The sequence below is a fragment of the Diplotaxodon limnothrissa genome, linkage group LG1 (genome assembly GCF_057381915.1).
Source record: "Diplotaxodon limnothrissa isolate DT_005_m linkage group LG1, D_limnothrissa_male_GT1.1, whole genome shotgun sequence".
Lineage (NCBI taxonomy): Eukaryota > Metazoa > Chordata > Actinopteri > Cichliformes > Cichlidae > Diplotaxodon > Diplotaxodon limnothrissa.
Window position 1 is genome coordinate 2,141,338 of NC_140596.1, and position 18,833 is coordinate 2,160,170.

General features: G+C 49.1%; 1 protein-coding gene across 1 annotated transcript in view; it reads left to right on the plus strand.

Moving 5' to 3' along the window:
* Positions 1-18,833, plus strand: part of efl1 (elongation factor like GTPase 1) — a 73,452-nt gene continuing 54,619 nt past the window's right edge. The window contains exons 1-14 of the mRNA XM_085351208.1: positions 1-442; positions 906-973; positions 1,053-1,137; positions 1,564-1,697; positions 2,653-2,790; positions 2,885-3,096; positions 3,776-3,899; positions 6,965-7,044; positions 7,249-7,385; positions 7,484-7,606; positions 8,344-8,443; positions 15,865-15,995; positions 16,186-16,349; positions 16,907-17,042. Of these exons, the coding sequence (XP_085207334.1) occupies positions 352-442; positions 906-973; positions 1,053-1,137; positions 1,564-1,697; positions 2,653-2,790; positions 2,885-3,096; positions 3,776-3,899; positions 6,965-7,044; positions 7,249-7,385; positions 7,484-7,606; positions 8,344-8,443; positions 15,865-15,995; positions 16,186-16,349; positions 16,907-17,042 (1,723 nt within the window). The 5' untranslated portion in view covers positions 1-351. The remainder of the gene's footprint in view (positions 443-905; positions 974-1,052; positions 1,138-1,563; positions 1,698-2,652; positions 2,791-2,884; positions 3,097-3,775; positions 3,900-6,964; positions 7,045-7,248; positions 7,386-7,483; positions 7,607-8,343; positions 8,444-15,864; positions 15,996-16,185; positions 16,350-16,906; positions 17,043-18,833) is intronic.

Consider the following 18,833-nt stretch of genomic DNA (forward strand, 5'->3'; position numbering starts at 1 on the left):
AGTGCAGCATCAACTTCCGGGAAAACAACGCGAGTCGGGTGTCCCCCACATGTTTGTAAGATGCGAGCTTTTCACGGCTCGGTTTGTGCGTTTGGCTTGATTTAGACTCCCGGGACGTCGCGTCGCTGCTTTAGAGCGGAAGTGTGCTCTTCCTCCTCTTCCTCTTTTGAGGAGTTTGTGGTGGTTAGCCGCAGAGTTAGCGGCTCCTCCGCTGCCGGCTCTCATTCTCGTCACTCCGTGTTTCAGGGACTTATCTGACAGGTCCAACCGGTGACCGTTGGTCCGTCCGTGCTTTGGCGCTGTGGCTAACATCATTAGCAGGTGAAGGTGGGCTTGTTGTCGGTGTTCACGATGGGACACACCAGCCTGGAGAAGATCATCTCCCTGCAGAGAAACCCAGCCAACATCAGGAACCTGTGCATCCTGGCTCACGTTGATCACGGTGGGTCAAAGTTATTTAGCATTTATCTCAGTTCTCACGTGAGTCACTGTGGGAGGATAAACAAGCACAACGAGCCAAACTCGATCGAAGATTTAACTGAATTGCTGTTCGGCGGGACTGCCTAGCAGGTAGAATATGAAGAAGGGGAGCTCTTTAATCGTTAGTGCCCAAGTTAATATTCGGCACACTTTATTTACTTACAGCCAGCTGCTGAGTGGCAGCCCCCCCCACCCCACACACACACACAGGGATGCAGGATTTGGCGTGATGTATAAAGTGACTGACATCGGCAGCATCACTGTGTTCTCATATCTAATTACAGCTATACTACTCAAGACTTTGAAGCTTTATTAACACTCACATTTTACAGATGTTCTGTATTCATTTATTTAAAAGTGTTAAACACTGATTCTGTTCCTGAGGGTTTCTGCCAGGATGTCTTTAAGTTTCTGCCTGTTTTCAGGTAAAACTACTCTGGCGGACTGCTTAGTGGCGAGTAATGGCATCATATCCAGTCGACTGGCGGGGAAGGTTAGTGACTGTTGGCTGCAGTTTCTTGGGCAGGTCGGAGCAGGTTTCTCACTCTTTCTTCTTTGCTGTATCTTCACAGCTGAGGTATCTGGACAGCCGGGAGGATGAACAGATCCGAGGAATCACCATGAAGTCCAGCGCCATCTCCCTGCACTACTCACACGGTAACGCTCCTTTGTTCGGCGGGGTTCACTTCACCTCGGGACTAACCCCGTGCTGTTCGTCCGACTGGCTCATGTATCTGTGTGCAGGGGGCGCTTCTGCATCCAGTGCATGTTCTCCCCGTGTGTGCGTGGGTTCTCTCCCACAGTCCAAACACATGCAGTTAGTGGCCTAATAAAGGTTATCTTATCTTAACTGGTGATTCTAAACTGCCCACAGCTGTGAATGTGAGTGGTTGTCTGCGTGTTGTCCTCTGTGATGGTGGCGACCTGCTCAGGCTGTGCCCCGCCTCTCGCCCTATAACAGCTGTGATAGGCTCCAGAATTTAACTGTAAAAACGCCCCCGTGTGGTCGTCCTTCACCTGTGCTGGACGCTGATGTGTTGTTTGATGCTAACTGCCGTTCTGTGTTTGTGTGCCTCGTCTCAGGAGATCAGGAGTACTTGCTGAATCTGATCGACTCTCCGGGTCACGTCGACTTCTCCTCAGAAGTTTCCACCGCCGTCCGGCTGTGCGACGGAGCTGTTGTAGTTGTCGATGCGGTGGAGGGAGTGTGTCCGCAGGTAAACCTGCTACCTTGCTGTTTCAGAGATGCGCTTTAAGGACAAGAAATGTCATTTACTGTGGATTTGGTTTTCGGAAGTTCAAGGAGCTCAGAAAGAAAAGCGTCTGGACTTTCTTGAAGATGTTCCACCTCTCATCTGAGAAGCTTCTGTAAGAGCAGTTGGTGGAGAGGCCCAGATTTTCCCTAAGACGTCCTCTTAGGGATTTCTTATCCGTGACCCTCTTGGGACACATCCCCTTTAGGGCTTAAAAGTCTGGGACTCTCCGCCACCAGAGCGAGTTTTAGATTCTTGACTGGAGATTTGTGATTGGCTGAACCTCAGCCTCCTGAGATACTCACAGAGCCACTCAGGTCATCATCATAATGTAACAGAATAAGTGCCCATAAATACACGTTAGTGTGTAATTACATCTTCCAACAAGTTGATGCATTTTCATCAGCAGAACCGTGATCGCAGCGGGAGCCAGTTTTGGTGAAGCCGCCATGTTGAGTACAGGGACAGATGGACGTCAACGTTCTGCCCGGTCATGTTTTACACATGTGGCTGGAGACAGTCATCATACGGCTTATAAGTTACTTTAAATTTAAACATCAGACAGCTTTCAGACTATATCCGACTATTTTTGCACATGTTCCGTTTTGTCCTTCTCCCACACACACCTCAATCATCATCCTGATCATCCCGCCTTCAGACATCACATGAGTCCAGCTGTGTTAGGTCCACTTTCCTGCTGGCTGACAGATGCTGACAGGGACTCCTCAGCAGTCCATCTCAGTATCGCTGTCATCAGAAGTGAGCTTCTCTGAGATCAGCAAGAAATGTGAATAAAACCAAACCGTCGTTATCGCCCTCTGCTGGTACTTCAGTACAGTTTCTGTGTTTATGACGCAGTCTTGATTTCTAACTAAGGTGTTTCACCACGAGCTCTCAAACGCAGGTGTGTGTGTGTCAGACCCAGGTTGTGCTGCGGCAGGCGTGGCTGGAGAACATCCGGCCGGTTCTGGTCATTAATAAGATTGATCGGCTCGTGGTGGAGCTGAAGCTAACGTCTCAGGAAGCTTACACTCACCTGAAGAAGATCCTGGAACAGGTGAGGACCCGGCTCTGTCAACCACGTTTTACCGTCTCTAACCAACACCTGCTGAGTCGTACGCTTCGTGCACCGCCGTGATTTGTCCTTGCAGGTGAACGCCGTGACGGGAACTTTGTTCACATCTAAAGTTCTGGAGGAGCGAGCGGGGAAGGAGGAGGAGGAGAAAGAGGGCGAGAAGTCGAGCGGAGACCAGGTTTACGACTGGAGCGCTGGGCTCGAAGAGGTCGATGACTCCCACCTCTACTTTTCTCCCGACCAGGGAAACGTGGTGTTTGCCAGCGCCATCGACGGCTGGGGCTTCAGGTGAGGCGGCGTCGATTCACGGAGGGAGCAAAGCTTTGTTTGCAGGCTGCAGGACGCAGAACATGAACTGAAAGACTCCAGTGCCGCGGCTCAGCCGGCTCGTGAGGCCATGATATTCATGCTGGTGTAAATTAACTGACCGGAGTCACTTTTAGGGTCAGTTTGGTTTGAGCACAGGCTTCGGTGCTGTTGGAGTTACAGATTATTCTGTGCAGAGAGACATGAGCCTTTAATGCAGATGTGCATATATAAGCATAATATACAGCAGTGCAGGAAGAGTCTTCATTAAAACCCTCACGCAGAATAAAGGTGCACGCAAACCAGAAGGACAGGCGAGTGCAGGCGAGAAGCACCAGTTTAGTTTAGTAAGGAGAGTTGTGTGTGCACCCTGTGGGCTGGGTGCAGTTCAGGAAGATCATCCAGCAGATGGCGCCGTTCTTAAATGTAACATGAATACAGACCCAGCTGAGTGTTTGCCTTTCAAAGTAAAATACATTGACCAGATTTATAACTTTGCATGAATTTCAATATAAAATACAACTGTAACCCCAGGCTGATCAGCTCTGCTCAGCTGATCAGCCCGGGGTTAAAGTTCACATCTGTGTCACTGTTAGCCTTGAACAAAGAAAAAAAAAAAAAAAGCTTCTGGATGTTCATGGAGGCTGATTCTGTTTTCCAGCATCCGGCATTTTGCTCACATCTACAGCGAGAGGATGGGCATCAAGAAGGAGGTGCTACTGAAAACCCTGTGGGGAGATTTCTACCTCAGCATGAAAGCCAAGAGGATCATGAAAGGAGCTCAGGTGACACAGCTGGGAGGTTTATGTGGCGTAAGAATCGCGTCTGCAGTCAGAGCTTCCTGGGATGATAGTTTCTACAGAGCACCGCGGTGTTTGAGACCGTGGTAAAGGTGACACGTTTCTGCACATGGACAGAAAAATGTCAGAGACAAGCGAGCACACTGCAGGAGTACAGGCAGCTACGCTTTGCCTCCATCTGAGGAAACGGCGTTCAGGTCATGAAATCATTGGCGAGCCAATAAAAGGCGAGAACAGTCAAAGCTGTCAGGTTTTATTTTAAGACCTTAAAGTCGTTAAGTTGCCCGTATCAGCTGGTCTTTGAGTCACAATTGATGAGACGAGCATAATAAAGCAGTTTAACATCAGCTGATGATGTTCTCCACATCACTGCAGCAGGGTTTAATTCATGTAAAACCTGAAACTGTCAAAGTCGGCATGTGTCTGTGCACCTCCTGCAGCAGCCTCACCTGTCAGACGTGCGCACCTGAAAGGGAGCACAGACAGATGCAGTTAAAGTTGTGATGTAAAGGTTTCCAGTATAAAAACAATGAGAAGCTGAAGCCTTTGGTATCACCGTGTCAATGAGGTCGTTTGCATCTGTCATTCTAAACTGAGGCATCAACATTAAGCCAGGTGTTCAAAGTGGACTTTTATTCCCGAGACAAACGAGACTAAAAGCTTCAGGCAGGTTTAAGCTCAGCTTAACAGACGTGTTTGTACTCTGACACAGCAGGATCAGCGTGAATGCTAAACTACGTTTATGGCCTTCAAACCTGGACCCGGCCTGTCCACTTAAATGCTTCAATGTTTTATTTGGTGCGTCTCACAGTGAAGTTTAAAGTGCAGCAATTCAGACAAATAATCCACATTCAGGCCAAGTGGGCACACAGCAGCATTAAAAGGAGATTAACCCCAACTCCACCTAACCAGAGAACCCTGTGGGGGAGCCACACCCAGCAGCCTTTCTCACAGAGGCGGTCCCAGTACTCACCGAGCCGAGCACGCCGCAGTCGAGACCAACAAAGTCGCACTTTAAAAAGATTTGAGTCCAAAATGGCTCAGGCTGAGGAGGCAGCTTAAATAACCAAGACTCAACCTGCCCAGGTGAACGGCATCAGGGTGATAGGCTCCGCCCACCTCTACCCACAGCTAGCCTGCAGTGAAAACGACTCACTGATGGTATAATTACCTTTGGTGTTTTTATTCTTAGTGCCACCATCAGGTCACACTTCAGTCTTGTGCACATGCAAAGAAATAATAACTTAGAACTGTATTTATATTATTTTATTATATTGCACCTTAAACAGAGCAGGAAAATATTCATTCAATCATAAACTGACAGGTGCAGCCACGTTAAAGGCAGAAATTTATGAATCGAGGTGAAACTGGAAAAGGAAAGTTTTCAGTGAAGCATTAAAAGATCAGAGCAGAAGGTTTTTGTGCTGTTGGAGCATTTTAATGGCATCATGTGACCAATAATATCGCTGCTGTGAGGTCACTGCACTAACAGGCCGTCCAAGAAGGCGGAGCTTTGAGAGTGAAATTCAAGGATGTCATTTGGATGTCACCGAGCACTGACAGCAGGTCATCTGTGTCCGAGGTCCCGAACGAGCCATTAGGGGGGAACTTCCTGGTATCTGGTGACGGCCACAGAGGTCGAATCACAAAAGTCGGTGATAGCGTTTTTGGATTTCTCCATCTTTTATATACAGTGTGTGTTATGCTCTTCTGCTCCTGCACGGCGAGAGGCTGAAGTCCCGACTGACCCGGCATGTTTATTGGATTGGACCGGTACCGGCCACGTTTCCCAGCAGACGCTCAGCTGCTGCCCCCCCCCCCCCCCCCCCCGGGCCCTGAATGATGAGTGTTTTGGTGTGTTTCTGTCTGGCCAGCGCTGCAGCCGTCAGGGGCGAGCGGAGGAGGCGTCAGTGCCTGCAAAACAGAGCAGCGATGGAGGGGCTGACCTCTTATTCATGCTCGCTCGTCATTCACAGGCACGCCGGCCCGTGAATGACACGGTGAGGCTTTTTAGCAGCACACTCACAGGATGGGGATGAGCTGTGTGGGCTGACCTTCTGAATCGCAGCTGGATGCAGTCGCTGTGTGTCTGCAGAAAAACGTCCTCTGTCCTGTGTCTTGGGTGTTTTTCCCTCTTTTCATGGATATGTCACCTCATGTTTTAGTGTTGTGTGTGTTTACAGCTCACACAGGCTTCAGTGTGCTCACCTGTTGATGTTCCTGGTAAAAGCTGGATTTCAGCAGAAGTAGATGAGAAGTGTTGCATCAGTGAGCTTCTCTGATGTTACTTTGTTCATTCGTCAAATATAGAATGAAAAGAGCACAAACATGTTACCTGAATAACGACATGAAGTCAGTGAATATTAGTTTAAAGGTGGAGTCGTGCAGTGTTTATGGTGAATGCAGTCAAAGTGGACTTTGCAGGTCCCTGCATTCTGTCTAGTGTCCAGCAGGGGGCAAGTCCTCTGATCGTGCTCTCTGATTACAGTAAACACTTTACAGTTTATGGTCTCATTTGCTAGTTTGAAGTCTTGTTGAATAAAACAAGATGCTCCTGTTTGAAATGATGCTCACAGAGAGTAAAGCGGACAATAAATCAGGTCATGGTCATGAGCCGGCCTCCGGGCTTCAGGAACCCGTTTGCTGATGCGTGCAGCACGCCATGTTGGCCTTTTAGATTCCTGCACCTCAGACGGTCCACACTCACAGGCTGAGGTGCTCCTGTATTAATGATCCATTTCATAGGGAAGGTTTCAAAGCTGCCCCAGACACCAGTGCAGAAATCACGTAGTGGGCAGGAAGCACGATGGCCAGCATCCAATAATAAAACCAAAAGAGCAAAAACAGAAAACCTTCAAAATAAATCCGGAAGTAAAGACGCACAGAGCCCGAGAAAAAACTCACAATGAAAAAGTCTGATGTGGCAAATCCAGCAAACGTCCTGAATGGTTCTGGTTCCAGGAGGTCTTTGCTCCTCTGCTTTGTTTCTCGTAGGAAAACGATTCCTTGCACTGATCAGATTTTCTCCTCCATGTGCGACGTCCCTGCAGGCCAAAGGAAAGAAGCCGCTGTTCGTGCAGCTCGTGCTGGATAACATTTGGAGCTTATATGATGCGGTCGTCATCAGGAGGTTGGTTAACTTTTATTATTTCAGTAAAATAAGTTTTTATGAATAACCTTCTAAGAAACACGAGGAGGCAGCGATGTTCCACAGACTGTTCTCAGCTGCCAGGACGTTTCCACACAGAAGCTGTGATGTTCTCAGGACAGGTGGGAACGCGTTCCCGACCCCGCGGCCGTAATGGAAGAACTTTCTCTTTATTTAAATCCCCAGAGACAAGGAGAAGGTGGAGAAGGTGGTGACGTCACTCGGGGTAAAGGTGATGGCCAGAGACTCGCGTCACTCCGACCCCAAAGTCCTCCTGTCTGCCATCTGCAGCCAGTGGTTACCCGTTTCCCAGGCCGTCCTTTGTATCCTTTGTCCTGTGAGGTGAGCGCGTCCCTCGGCAGGACGCCAGCACGACATCTTTGTCCCGCCTGTCCTCGGTGATCTTTAACACGCGCTGCAGCCATGGTGTGTGAGAAGCTCCCCAGCCCGTTAGAGATGGCGGCCGAGAGGGTGGAGAAGCTGATGAGCGTGGGAGCACGCCGCTTTGACTCGCTGCCCGAGCAGACGCAACACCTGAAAACAGGTATGCACGTACACGCACACGCACACGCAGTATTTGTTTGGGATTTCTAACCAATGACAGGAGCTCTTTTGTGAGCATGCTTCTGCACGTCCCAATCATCTGTGCAGATCGATGGTGACTCCTCCTCTGGCTCGTGTAGCTCTGAGCGAATCAGGACTGCTGACACCATATCAGCTGTTTTGCTGGCCCCGCCCTGAGGAGTCGCCGTCTTCTTACTAACCTCCTGCTCAAACACATTTTTATAGATTTGTTTTTACTTTCTTTTATATTTTTGCCTCTTTTCGCTGTCGCCTCGTCCTGGTCGTATTCAGCCTCACGTTGGTATCAAACAGGAAGCACAGCCTTCAGATCCTGCATCAGCTGATTTAATTTGCCTGACTTTGTTTAAGGCTGCGTTGTGGTCGGCTTCAGACGCTTCAGACTAATCTGACATTCGGCGGAGCCTCGTCATGCAGTCTGTGATCACAGCTCCTTAATAATCACCATTAGATGCTTAAAATCAGTAATTATAAAGAGTTATTGTTGAACCCACTGATAGCAGCTGTTTGCAGTGACCTGTCAGTGACCGTGTGGTGGGTCAGTGGCGTTAACGTCTCGCAGTGATCATCAGGGCGACGGAGGCGCTGTAACGTCGGGCGTGTGGTCTGTTTGGATTTCGTGTTGTTGTTGAAGCAGCTCGCTGTTTTCAGCTGTCGCTGTGTGTTTGACTCTTTTCCTTCATTCCTGGTGTTTCCCAGCATTCCTGCAGTGTTCGAGTGAGGAAAACGCTCCTGTCATCGTCTTCGTGTCCAAGATGTTTGCCGTGGACGCCAAGGCCCTTCCTCAGCACAGACAGAGGTAGCTGTGTGTCTGTGTGTGTTCATGCAGGGGTGTGTTACTGAAAGTAAAACAGTACTTATTTAGTCAAAGCTCTCACCAAGAAGCTTTATGCGTCCTCACCATCAGAAGAATTTCAGCCTGTGGCCTTTTAGCTTCAGCACTTTACTTGGTGCTGACCTCGAGTGCTGCAGTCTCATTGCCTTTGAAACGGCTGCTTCAACGTTGCAGAGCAGGTGTGAGCCGCTGCTCGCTCGCTCGGCTAGTCGCTGTCTTTAAGACATATTTGGTGCATCAAGCGGCTCCTGTTTTATTTCCGAGGCGTCGCCACAGCAGAAATGCGTCCTGATGTAAGCCTGAGTGTCTCCGCTGCACAGCGATAAACTCTCAGTAACACGGGGTCAGTCGATGAGTTTGCAGGTCAGTCGGGTCAAGCTGCCGTTTCCATGCAGCCTGTGGAAACAGTGCGAAAACATTTGATGCAGTCTCTGGGCATCACAGTACTCCGACCTCTGACCTCAAATTAAAGGCGTGAAAGGTCAGGTATTCATAAAATGTCTTTTATTTTTAAAACTCTGCTGCTTTTGTTTCTGACGGCAACATCAAGGAAACGATGCTGATATATGAGGATCCTGGATGTCACGTCTCACCCTCCCACATGTCTGTGATTTATGACTTAAATATTAATATTAAAGAGCTTGGAAAGAAAAACTCAAGCAATTCCTTGAATTCAAGGAACTTAAGGAGGTTCCAAACTCCTATGTCAGTAATTATTATTTATTAATGTTTTCTGTTTGTTTACTTAATCATTACTTTTACTTTTTTATGAGTGTGTGTGTGTGTGTGTGTGTGTGAGTGTGTGTGTGTGTGTGTGAGTGTGTGTGTGTGTGTGTGTGTGTGTGTGTGTGTGTGTGTGTGTGTGTGTATTCATATCTTTGTGGGGACCAAAAATTGAAAGTTTACCAAACTCGTGGGGACCAAAATGCCCGTCCCCACGAGTTTGGAGGCATGTTTGAGACTCAAAATGTGTTTGTGGTGTCAGGATTACAGGTCGTGGTTGGGGCCAGGGAAGCATTATGTCCCTGACATGTCCTCACTATGATATGAAAACGAGTGTGTGTGCGTGTAGCCAGTAGGTGGCGCTGCTGTCGCGCCTCGTGGATGTTTGGTGTCTGGACGAAGGCCCACTGTCTGTATTTTGAGGATCATAAATGCGTCTCCAGAAACACAGCTGATTATTTTTGCTGTTTATTGTGAAATCAGTTCCTGTAGCACACAGTCAGAGATGAAAATACTTCCTGTGAAAGCAGAAGCGCGTAATGACACGAGGAAATGTGTTTCCTTGTAAAACATCCATCATCTGGAAACTGCTCTGTTTTAGCTGCACGTATATTATCAGAGAGGAGTGAACGGTTCCCGTGCTGGAGGCAGAAGCTAGCGTCAGAGCGTGCTGTGCCTGGCTTCCTGCGGTGCCCTCTGCGTCGCTGGAGCACCTTTACCTCCAGTTTGTCTCTTACTCCAGGAGGGTTGGTGGTAGGACACAGCTGTTGGCCCTCTCCCGTCCGTGCGTCCTTCTCGGAGGTGAACTGAGGGTAAACCACAAACCCCCCAACAGCCAGTGATGGATGGAGCCGTCCTGGCCTATCCTGGCCCGCCTGTCTCTTCTTAGGACGCGAGCGCGCTTTAACATCACACAGCTCCCTTCCTCCATGTCTGGCCCATTAATCTAAGCCCGGTGTCACCGAATCTGTCTTCAAGCCCTTTATGAAGATGGGAGACAAGGTCTTCGACTTCCTGCAGCGAGATGAATAGCGAAGCTGTGTTCGAGCTTGAAAGGCTAGGATGACGAGTTGCAGCGTGGAGTGGATCGCTGCCACGGCTCATTGGAAGCAGATGCTTACAGGAGGCTTGGATTGATGTCGAGGAGTCATTACAGCGTTGGTCCCAGTGTTGGTTTAATGGCCTGGCCTGCGGAGCATGTGTGTAAGCCATTAATGGGCCAGAGTGAACTCGTTGTCTTCGCTCTGCCTCATTGTGCACTGCTGACTGATCTGCATTCGCTCAGTTGTGGCAAAGCTGTAAAAAGCTCTAATGCGATGTTGTGAACTCCATTACAGTGTTCCTCGACTAATAATCGTAGCAGCTAACCAGTGTGACACGAAGACGCTCCGCACATTCCTGTTTATTAGCTTGGGTGTCGGGTCATTTGGACGGTCAGAAACGAGCGGGCTCGCGCGGTTGTTCAACTGCCCCGCAGGACGTGATGATGCGATGACGTTTGGCTGCTCCGGAGTCGTTTTATGCCACAGAGTAGCTTTGACTGCAGGAGGTTTCCAGTTGAGTTCAGGATGATTTTGCATTTTGGGCCTGAACGTTCGCTTCGAGCGCTTCCAGGGTCACGGGAGCCCTCCCCAGCCGCGCACAGACACACACTCCCAGCTTTGGCTGTGGCCAGATGTTGGATTAGAACCCCGGACCGTCTTGCTGTGAGGCAACGGTGCTGACCGCTGCACCACCGTGCCTTCTATTATTACGTTCAACACGTTCTAGTTTTCAATTTTAATCCCTTCTCTTCATCACGGTTTGTGATTTCAGCTTGGATCGATCCTGCCACGTGATTGGCTGATGTTGTTGTTAGCTGCGTTGCATTAATGTGGAAATCGTGGGTCGATGTTAATGTTTAAAATAGTTGATTCTGATCAGTCGACCCAGAGGATCACCAGCAGCCACTCGCAGCTTTGTTCTTCCACCTCATCCTCAGAGGGTTTAATGATGGGGTCTCCACCAGTCTGAGCTCCATCAGCCGAGTGTATTTTGGGGTTGTGAGCATATAGCATACAGCATATGCTCCATTCCTCCGCCTCTGTTTTCATCTTCTTGATCTGCAGCGTTTCTGATGCAGAGAGATTCAGCCTCAGCTCTCAGCTTCCTGTCACAGTTCTGATCCTAATTGCAAACTGTAGCAGTGCACTTCCAGTGGCAAGCAGAGGAAAGGAGATATAGACAAGCTGTCAGAGGAGGCATGGAGGATGAGGACTAGGAGGTATGTGAAAGAGAGAGAAGGAAGGAAGGAAAGGCCATCTGATATTGTGAGGCTGGAAGGAAAAACCTGTCTAAAGTCCCGGCTAATGAGCTGCGGGAGCTTCTTTCCTCTTTGCCTGCAGCAGGCGTGCATCCTCTCTGCTGACATCTGTGTGGCGGCTGACGGCTGACGGCGCCTCATAAACATGTTGTTCGTCACCAACACTCAGGTCCTGGCGCTGTGGGTCACCTCCGACCCAAAATCAGTGAAGTCTTTGACACGAAAAGTTCTGAAACACGGAAAACAAACGACTGAGGCGTCTGACTCTCAGACTACGACACGTTACTTTATGCCAAATAAAAATAGAAGCAGTTACTGTGAATTATCGGCCCATCGCAGCCCTGATGACTGAGGGCCGCTGACGATTCATGTTCATCCAGGACTGCAGGAAAAGAATTCATCTGTAAGGGAAACGACCTCGAGCGGTCGACTCCTGCGAGTGAAAAAAGCGTCTGATAACTCATTAAAGGCTTACCTGTAAAAACCCTTAACATTAATTATTGTTGGATCCTGACTGAGGCGGCAGCTTTAAATCATTAACGGAGTCGCTGCTGCGCTGCCACTTGTCTAATTCGCACACAGCGCTTCCCTCAAAGTGGAGACGCGCGTCTCAACAGGTACTGATGCACTCAGAGCGAGGACAACGATCCCCCGTCGCACCCGCGCGTCTTTTTGCTCATCTCGAGGTCCCAGTGGCCAACCCGCTCGCTTCTGTGAAACTCAGGACTGTGATTGGACAGAAGCATTTACAACACAGAGCAGAGGCAGAGACGGCTCGGTGGCTTCACCTTGTTTAGTGTCAGGTGCGAGGGACGGGCGCAGAGCTCAGGTGCAACGAGCTGCTGAGAATCTGGTAAAAATTGTTAATAAATGCTGAAAATGTGGATTTTTGGACCAGAACTTGAGATGAGGAGGAAATGAGTTCAGGTTTGAAGCGTCACTACTGGCTAACAATGTGCACAGACATGGCGACATAGCGAGGGCGTGACCTGCAGCGTCCTGCAGCGCGCCCAAAGCTCACGGTTCTTTTTCTCAAATGCTGCATGCATGAAATGTCAAATGCGTAAGTCTGCCATGCGGCTGCTGTTGCAACTGGAACGACACCGGTGACAGTGCAGACACTAAAATGATAAAGATTCCTGACATGTTTTTATGCATAAAAGTTGATGAATTTGTTGAATTTCTTCCTATTTCGACTCTTTGCAACACCAGTAAGAGAAAGTCTCACATGTCGGACATGAGCTGCAGCTTTTTCCCAAAGAGCTGTGACATCACGTCCTGTCATCGCACCTCAGCAGATTCGCTGCGAGCCACTGCGTGCTAGTCCAATCAGTGATGGCTGAAAGTCATGTTCATTAAAAAAGACAAACAGTGCTGCGCAGCAGGTCTGATCAGGGTCAGAATATCTGGACTCGCGTGATCTGATCCGACCTGACCGCTCACGCTTTGTGGCTCCTTAAACTGTGGACAAAGAAAACTCAAGTTTACTGTCACAACTTCCTGCCACAAGAGCTTTCTACGCCGTGGTTGCTGTTGAGAAAAACCCTGCAGTGTATATATGTGGAGTCCATAGCAGGGGCAGTCGGCATAAAATCTGTGCCGGATCAGATTTCTGCCTAGGATTGGTCGAGGCCCGGGGTAGCACTGACCGCCACTGTGCCGTTGGCCAACAGGTAGCAGTGGAAACGCTGTAGATCTCACCCTGGGTCAGCACACCTGAATCACGTGATTAGTTCATTACCAGGCCTCTGGAGAACTTCAAGACATGTTGAGGTCATTTAGCCATTTACATCAGCTGTGTTGGATCAAGGACACATCTAAACCTGCAGGACACCGGCCCTCCAGGCCTGGAGTTGGACACCCCTGACATGCAGGGACTGTGCCGGGTCACGGATGTAGTTAAGGACATGTGGTGGATGCTCTCCTGCTGTGGAGCAGCAGAAAGAAGCCTGTGAAGTCTCAGAAGTGCAAATCTATTCATTTAACTGCATATGGACTTTGTGAACTGCTTTGCTTTGACATCGAGGATTATAAAACCCGCTAAACAAACGAACCCAAGTCCCAGTCCAGGCGCTTCTTTAAACCTCAGTGAGCGGGGTCTGCCGAGGCCCTCGGTCTTAACATATCTTAACAATTGGGGCGATCGTGGCTCAAGAGTTGGGAGTTCGTCTTGTAATCGAAAGGTTGCCGGTTCGAGCCCCGGCTTGGACAGTCTCGGTCGTTGTGTCCTTGGGCAATCGTTACTGAGTGTCCTTGCCTACTGGTGGTGGTCAGAGGGCCCGGTGGCGCCAGTGTCCGGCAGCCTCGCCTCTGTCAGTGCGTCCCAGGGCAGCTGTGTGTGAATGTGTGTGTGAACGGGTGGATGACTGGATGTGTAAAGCGCTTTGGGTTCTTAGGGACTAAGTAAAGCGCCATACAGATACAGGCCATTTACCATTTACTCGTCTAAATCCTCCATCCAGCTAAACAGCGGGCTCTGAGCTTTATTTAGCCTTTAACTTACTCACTATGCAGCTTTCATGCAAATGTCAGAGCAGATATCATCAGAGTCACCACCGAGTTTCATTTTCGTTCGCTGGAGCCAGAGTAGAAGACATCTCCAATAAAAATCCTTCAGCAGTAAAAAGCGGTGAAGTGTGCTTTGCAGACAGATTTAATATCAATACATTGTTTAATTTTCCAGCACGCTTTTTTCCTCCGTCTTCACAATGGGAAAAGGTCTGCTCGTGGTCGCGATCATCCAGCCTCAGTGTTTGGAAGCCATTACTTCATAACCGCAGCAGGCGGGGCCAGAGCCCCGGTCCTGGCGTTCCCATTATTACCAGTGAGCGACTGATTTGACCTCCTGTGGAAAAGTGATGAAGTCCGTAACGCGGTGCACAGCTGTGTTTATTTCAGCGTTTGATGTAAACGCGGCATTAAAGGGGAAACCTCCGCTTAAACATCTGTTGGCTGCTTTGTCCTTTTCGGGGGAAATAATGCGAAGCTGACTCGTGCGGCTTTAAGCTGAAAGTCACTCTGAGCCCATTTGTTCTTACGGCCGGGCCGTCTTCCAGTGGGGCCGGCTCTTTTGTGGTTTCCTGCTACAATCCTAAATTCGGGCCGCAGCCCCGTTTATATCCAATTTATGCTAAAGAGAGGTGCAATCAGTCTCAGTGAGTCTGCAGGGCTGCCGCTGTTGTCAGGGGCAAATTATGGGCTGTTTAAAGTGGTTTGTCATCACGGAGCTGAACTCTGTGCTGCATGCCGTCACTCGGGCCTATTGTGAGCAGCTGTGTTGCTATAGTCACTGTGGTCTTTTTGAAGAGGGCATGCACATGCATACACGGGCTAACACGCCAACCGCACAGCGTGCACACACACGCACACACACGGGTCATGCAGGAAAACTAATGCAGGGATAATTATGTTCTGTTTTTACAGCTTAAACTCTCCTATCGGAGGAATTTGAAGTCTGTTTCTGAACAGAAGGTTTCAGGTGCTGACAGGAGCCCCGATGCTGCCTCTCAGACCTGCTCCCAGAACCGATCCATAAACATCAAAAACCTGTTCAGGATCATCTCCTGCTGCACCTCTGACCGGCTTCTAGCTCGGCTGCAGAGCACGCCTGATCCTAATCCTTCACCTTGATTTTCAGTTCTGGGAAGTGGGTTGTGTGCAGGCGGGAGCGTCAGGAGCGACTCGTTGCCTTCGGGGTTGGAAACTGTGGATCCTCTCAGCAACGATCCAGCACTCGAAGGCCGCGGCGGCTTAAGAGAGAAGTCGTTTGCATAAGTTTAGGTGGTGGGATCTGAGAGGATGGGTTGGAATCATCAGCTTCTCCGATGATGCCAGTTTAATTCAATTCAGTTTTATTTACACAGCAAATCACAGCAACAGTCGCCTCAAAGCGCTTCATACTGTCAGGTCGACCCTACAGTAAGACATACAGAGAAAAACCCAACAATCATATGACCCCCTATGAACAAGCACTTTGGCGACAGTGGGAAGGAAAAACTCCCTTTTAACAGGAAGAAACCTCCAGCAGAACCAGGCTCAGGGAGGGGCGGGGCCATCTGCTGTGACCTGTTGGGGTGAGAGAAGGAAGACACTTTTAGATTCCTGTTCCCGGATCTCACCCTGCACGGTCCCGCATCAGTCCAAACGTCCAGTGGAATTTTTAAAGCATATATTTGGGGACAGACAGTTTTCTTGGTTCAGGATTATTCCACATGTATCACAGTAAATAATCATCATCATTTATGAATCATTTACAGACGCAGAAGGCTTTCTCCTTATGTTTCGGGCGAGTAAAATGAAACATTTAAACATATAGTGACGTAGTGGAGCGTCTCCAGCTCTGATGGACTCTTGTGTTCAGGCCTCTGACTCAGGAGGAGATCGCCGAGCGCAGGGAGCAGGCGAGACGGCGACACGCTGACAGGATGGCAGCGGAGAGCCACCGAGAGCCCTCCCACTCTGAGAGCGTGTCACCTGCAGGACTCTGCACAGGTGAGCTCGTCTCAGTGACTCGTTTCACTCGCTCATCTTTATTAATGTGTCTGAACACAGCTGATGCTCAGTGGTGCTTCAGTGGTTTCAGTGCAGACACACAAACACAGACTCACAAGCTGAAAACATGTCCGCCACGCTGTCACCATAAATCTGCAGCGTACAAGATCTGATCTCGTTTCTCTCTCAGCGAACATGGAGAACCTGACGCTGAAAGACTCGAAGCCAGAGGAGGAAGAGGAGGCGAAGGAGACCTTCGTGGCGTTTGCTCGCGTCTACAGCGGGGTGGTCAGGAAAGGACAGAGAGTATTCGTGCTGGGACCGAAGTACGACCCCGCCCAGAGCCTGAGCACGGTAAGCCCCCCGCTCGCCTGCTGCAGCTTGTGTTCGCGGGACGTTGGACCGTCTCGTCCCGCTGCTGTAGCTGCTTCGATCCTGCCTTCACTTCAGTTTTGTGTTCGCACACTTCCTCCCAGCACAGCTGATGTGATGCAGGCTGACAGGTAGTGTGAGCGACGCAGATCCTCAGGAGAATCCACGTCCCTGTGACTGACGGCAGGTTCCTCCGCTCGGCCTCATGTGTTCATCATTTATCTTCAGCCTCACAGAGGAATATCTGGTTAGCATTGAGTGAACAGCGACTCGAGCTTTTAATGTCTTAACAGCAAACTGTGAACGACTCTGTGTCACCGTGAGGACCGTGAAGTTTTAACATGGGAGTCTATGGGGACAGCTCCCTGCTGGAGCCTCTAGTGGATCATAGTGGAACTGCAGCTTGTGTAAAACACATTATAAATCCTAAAGCTGTTCAATGCACTGCTTCCTGTGTGCTTTGCAGGAATCATGTGAGTAACCTAAGTTTCTCTCCCCTGTGAGTCTCAGTAACGATGCTCTCGTCTCCCCTCTGTCAGCTGCCGGAGGGATGCAGCGCTTCGGACGACGTGTCTGAGATTCCTCACCTGTCCCGTTGCTCCATGGAAAACCTCTACCTGCTGATGGGCAGAGAGCTAGAAGAGCTGCAGGAAGTCCCCGCCGGAAATGTCCTCGGTAAATCTGTCTCTTTGTTTTTGTCGTCGCCTCGCTGCAGCTGTTGTTCGGTGACGTCCTGGGCTCTAAGCCGTCTGACACACACGAGGTTCTCGTTAATAAAGTTGGATTAATGGCCGACCTGCGGGAGCGTTTGGGGCTTTCTCTGAGGTAGACGTCGTCGAGTTTTCCCTTTGATGTCGTTGGGTTTGTGGTACCGAAAGGGACTGAATCACTCCTGAGTCATGATGAACAGAAGTGTTACAATACAAAGCTGTTTGATTTAACAAAAAGGGGCAGAGGTACCAGAGTGTGTATAGAAATGAATCAGTGACTCACAAAGAGCTATTCAGAAACAGCCAATCACAGAGCTTCGAATCCTTCGTGTGCCTCTAACACTGAGCTGAAAGTGCAGAGATGATTTTATTCACTGTATCAATCATGGATCATAGTAGGGAAATCGTTGTGAAGCACAGAAGCTGTGGTAGAGGCGAGCGAGAGCAGGTAAGTACACGACAGGCTCCTTCTTTCAGGTTTGACTGATCCAGCTTTCATTTGTTCTGTGTGGGCGCCCCCACATGAGACGCTTTAATGGCTGATGTTGAAGTAGTTGCAGTGAGCATCTGATTGGCCAGAGGCCGAGGTGGTGGGAAGCAACCTGTCTCCAAACAAACACCACTGACTCGGAGTCAGAGCGAGCTCGGAGTGCTCGTGTGAACGCAGTGAAGTCGCACGCCTGCTGTAAACTGTAAATGTGAATTTCTGTGTACATTAATTATCATGTTATCACAAAGAGACGGCGTGTTTGCAGATGCAGAGTTCTGAGGTCGTTCTGTAGGTTTAAGGTTTGAACGGAGCTCTGTGACCGTCCTGTGATGAAACCATCGAAGTCATGGCGAGACTGAAATCAGGGATCAGCTGAGCGTGACGCTCATTTTCTTATCCGGTTGTTCAGTCTGACGTCACTAGCCGTGTCTGGGTCTAAACTCCGCTGCAGGTCCATATATCAAACGATCACTGTGGCATTACTGAGAGTTGAAAAACTGTCTAAAGTCTTTCATCTTTAATAAAATGATCAGCGTTCTGCTCTACCAGGTGTAACAATTGAGTTTAACATCCAGGCATCCATGAAAACGGAATTTATGACATTTAACGGAGTTAGAAGTTAGCAGGGAGTTAGCTCGCTAGCTTCTATCGAAATACAATATAGCATGTCCTGACTGCGGGGTTTTGGAAACAAATTCAAACGTACAGCTCTGTTATCACTTCCAACATAAATGAAGACAGAAAACTAAACAGCAGTGACGTTTGTAGGGTTACTGAAGTTGGGCTAGCTGGTATATAATGATGTGCTACGTGACCGCTAGCGACACAGCTATGTTAGCATAATATAAACAAGCTAACTTTTTTTCCACTCGATAAAAGTTAACGTGAGTGTTCTCGGTGGTCAGGAACAAATGTAATCGCATGGCAGGATGCTGTAAAAGGACCAAACTTCAGCCAGGAGAACAACTGAGATAATCCATCCACAATACGAGGTTAGTCATTCATATACTGCTGCATGGGCTGGGCTGTAGTTACATCCTAAGGTTTTAAAAACTGAGCTTAAATAAATGATTAGTGGTAATAAAAGCTGAGGGAGGTCAACAGGGATCACTGACTGTTTTAGGAGCTTTTTGAGATCAAATAGAAGAAAATACATAACATTAAACATGTTAACAACACAAAAGCCATATTAAACGCAGACTACTTTAGACCCGGAAGTAGGATTCATCGCGTCATCACTGAACAACCGGATAGTCTCCTGTTCAA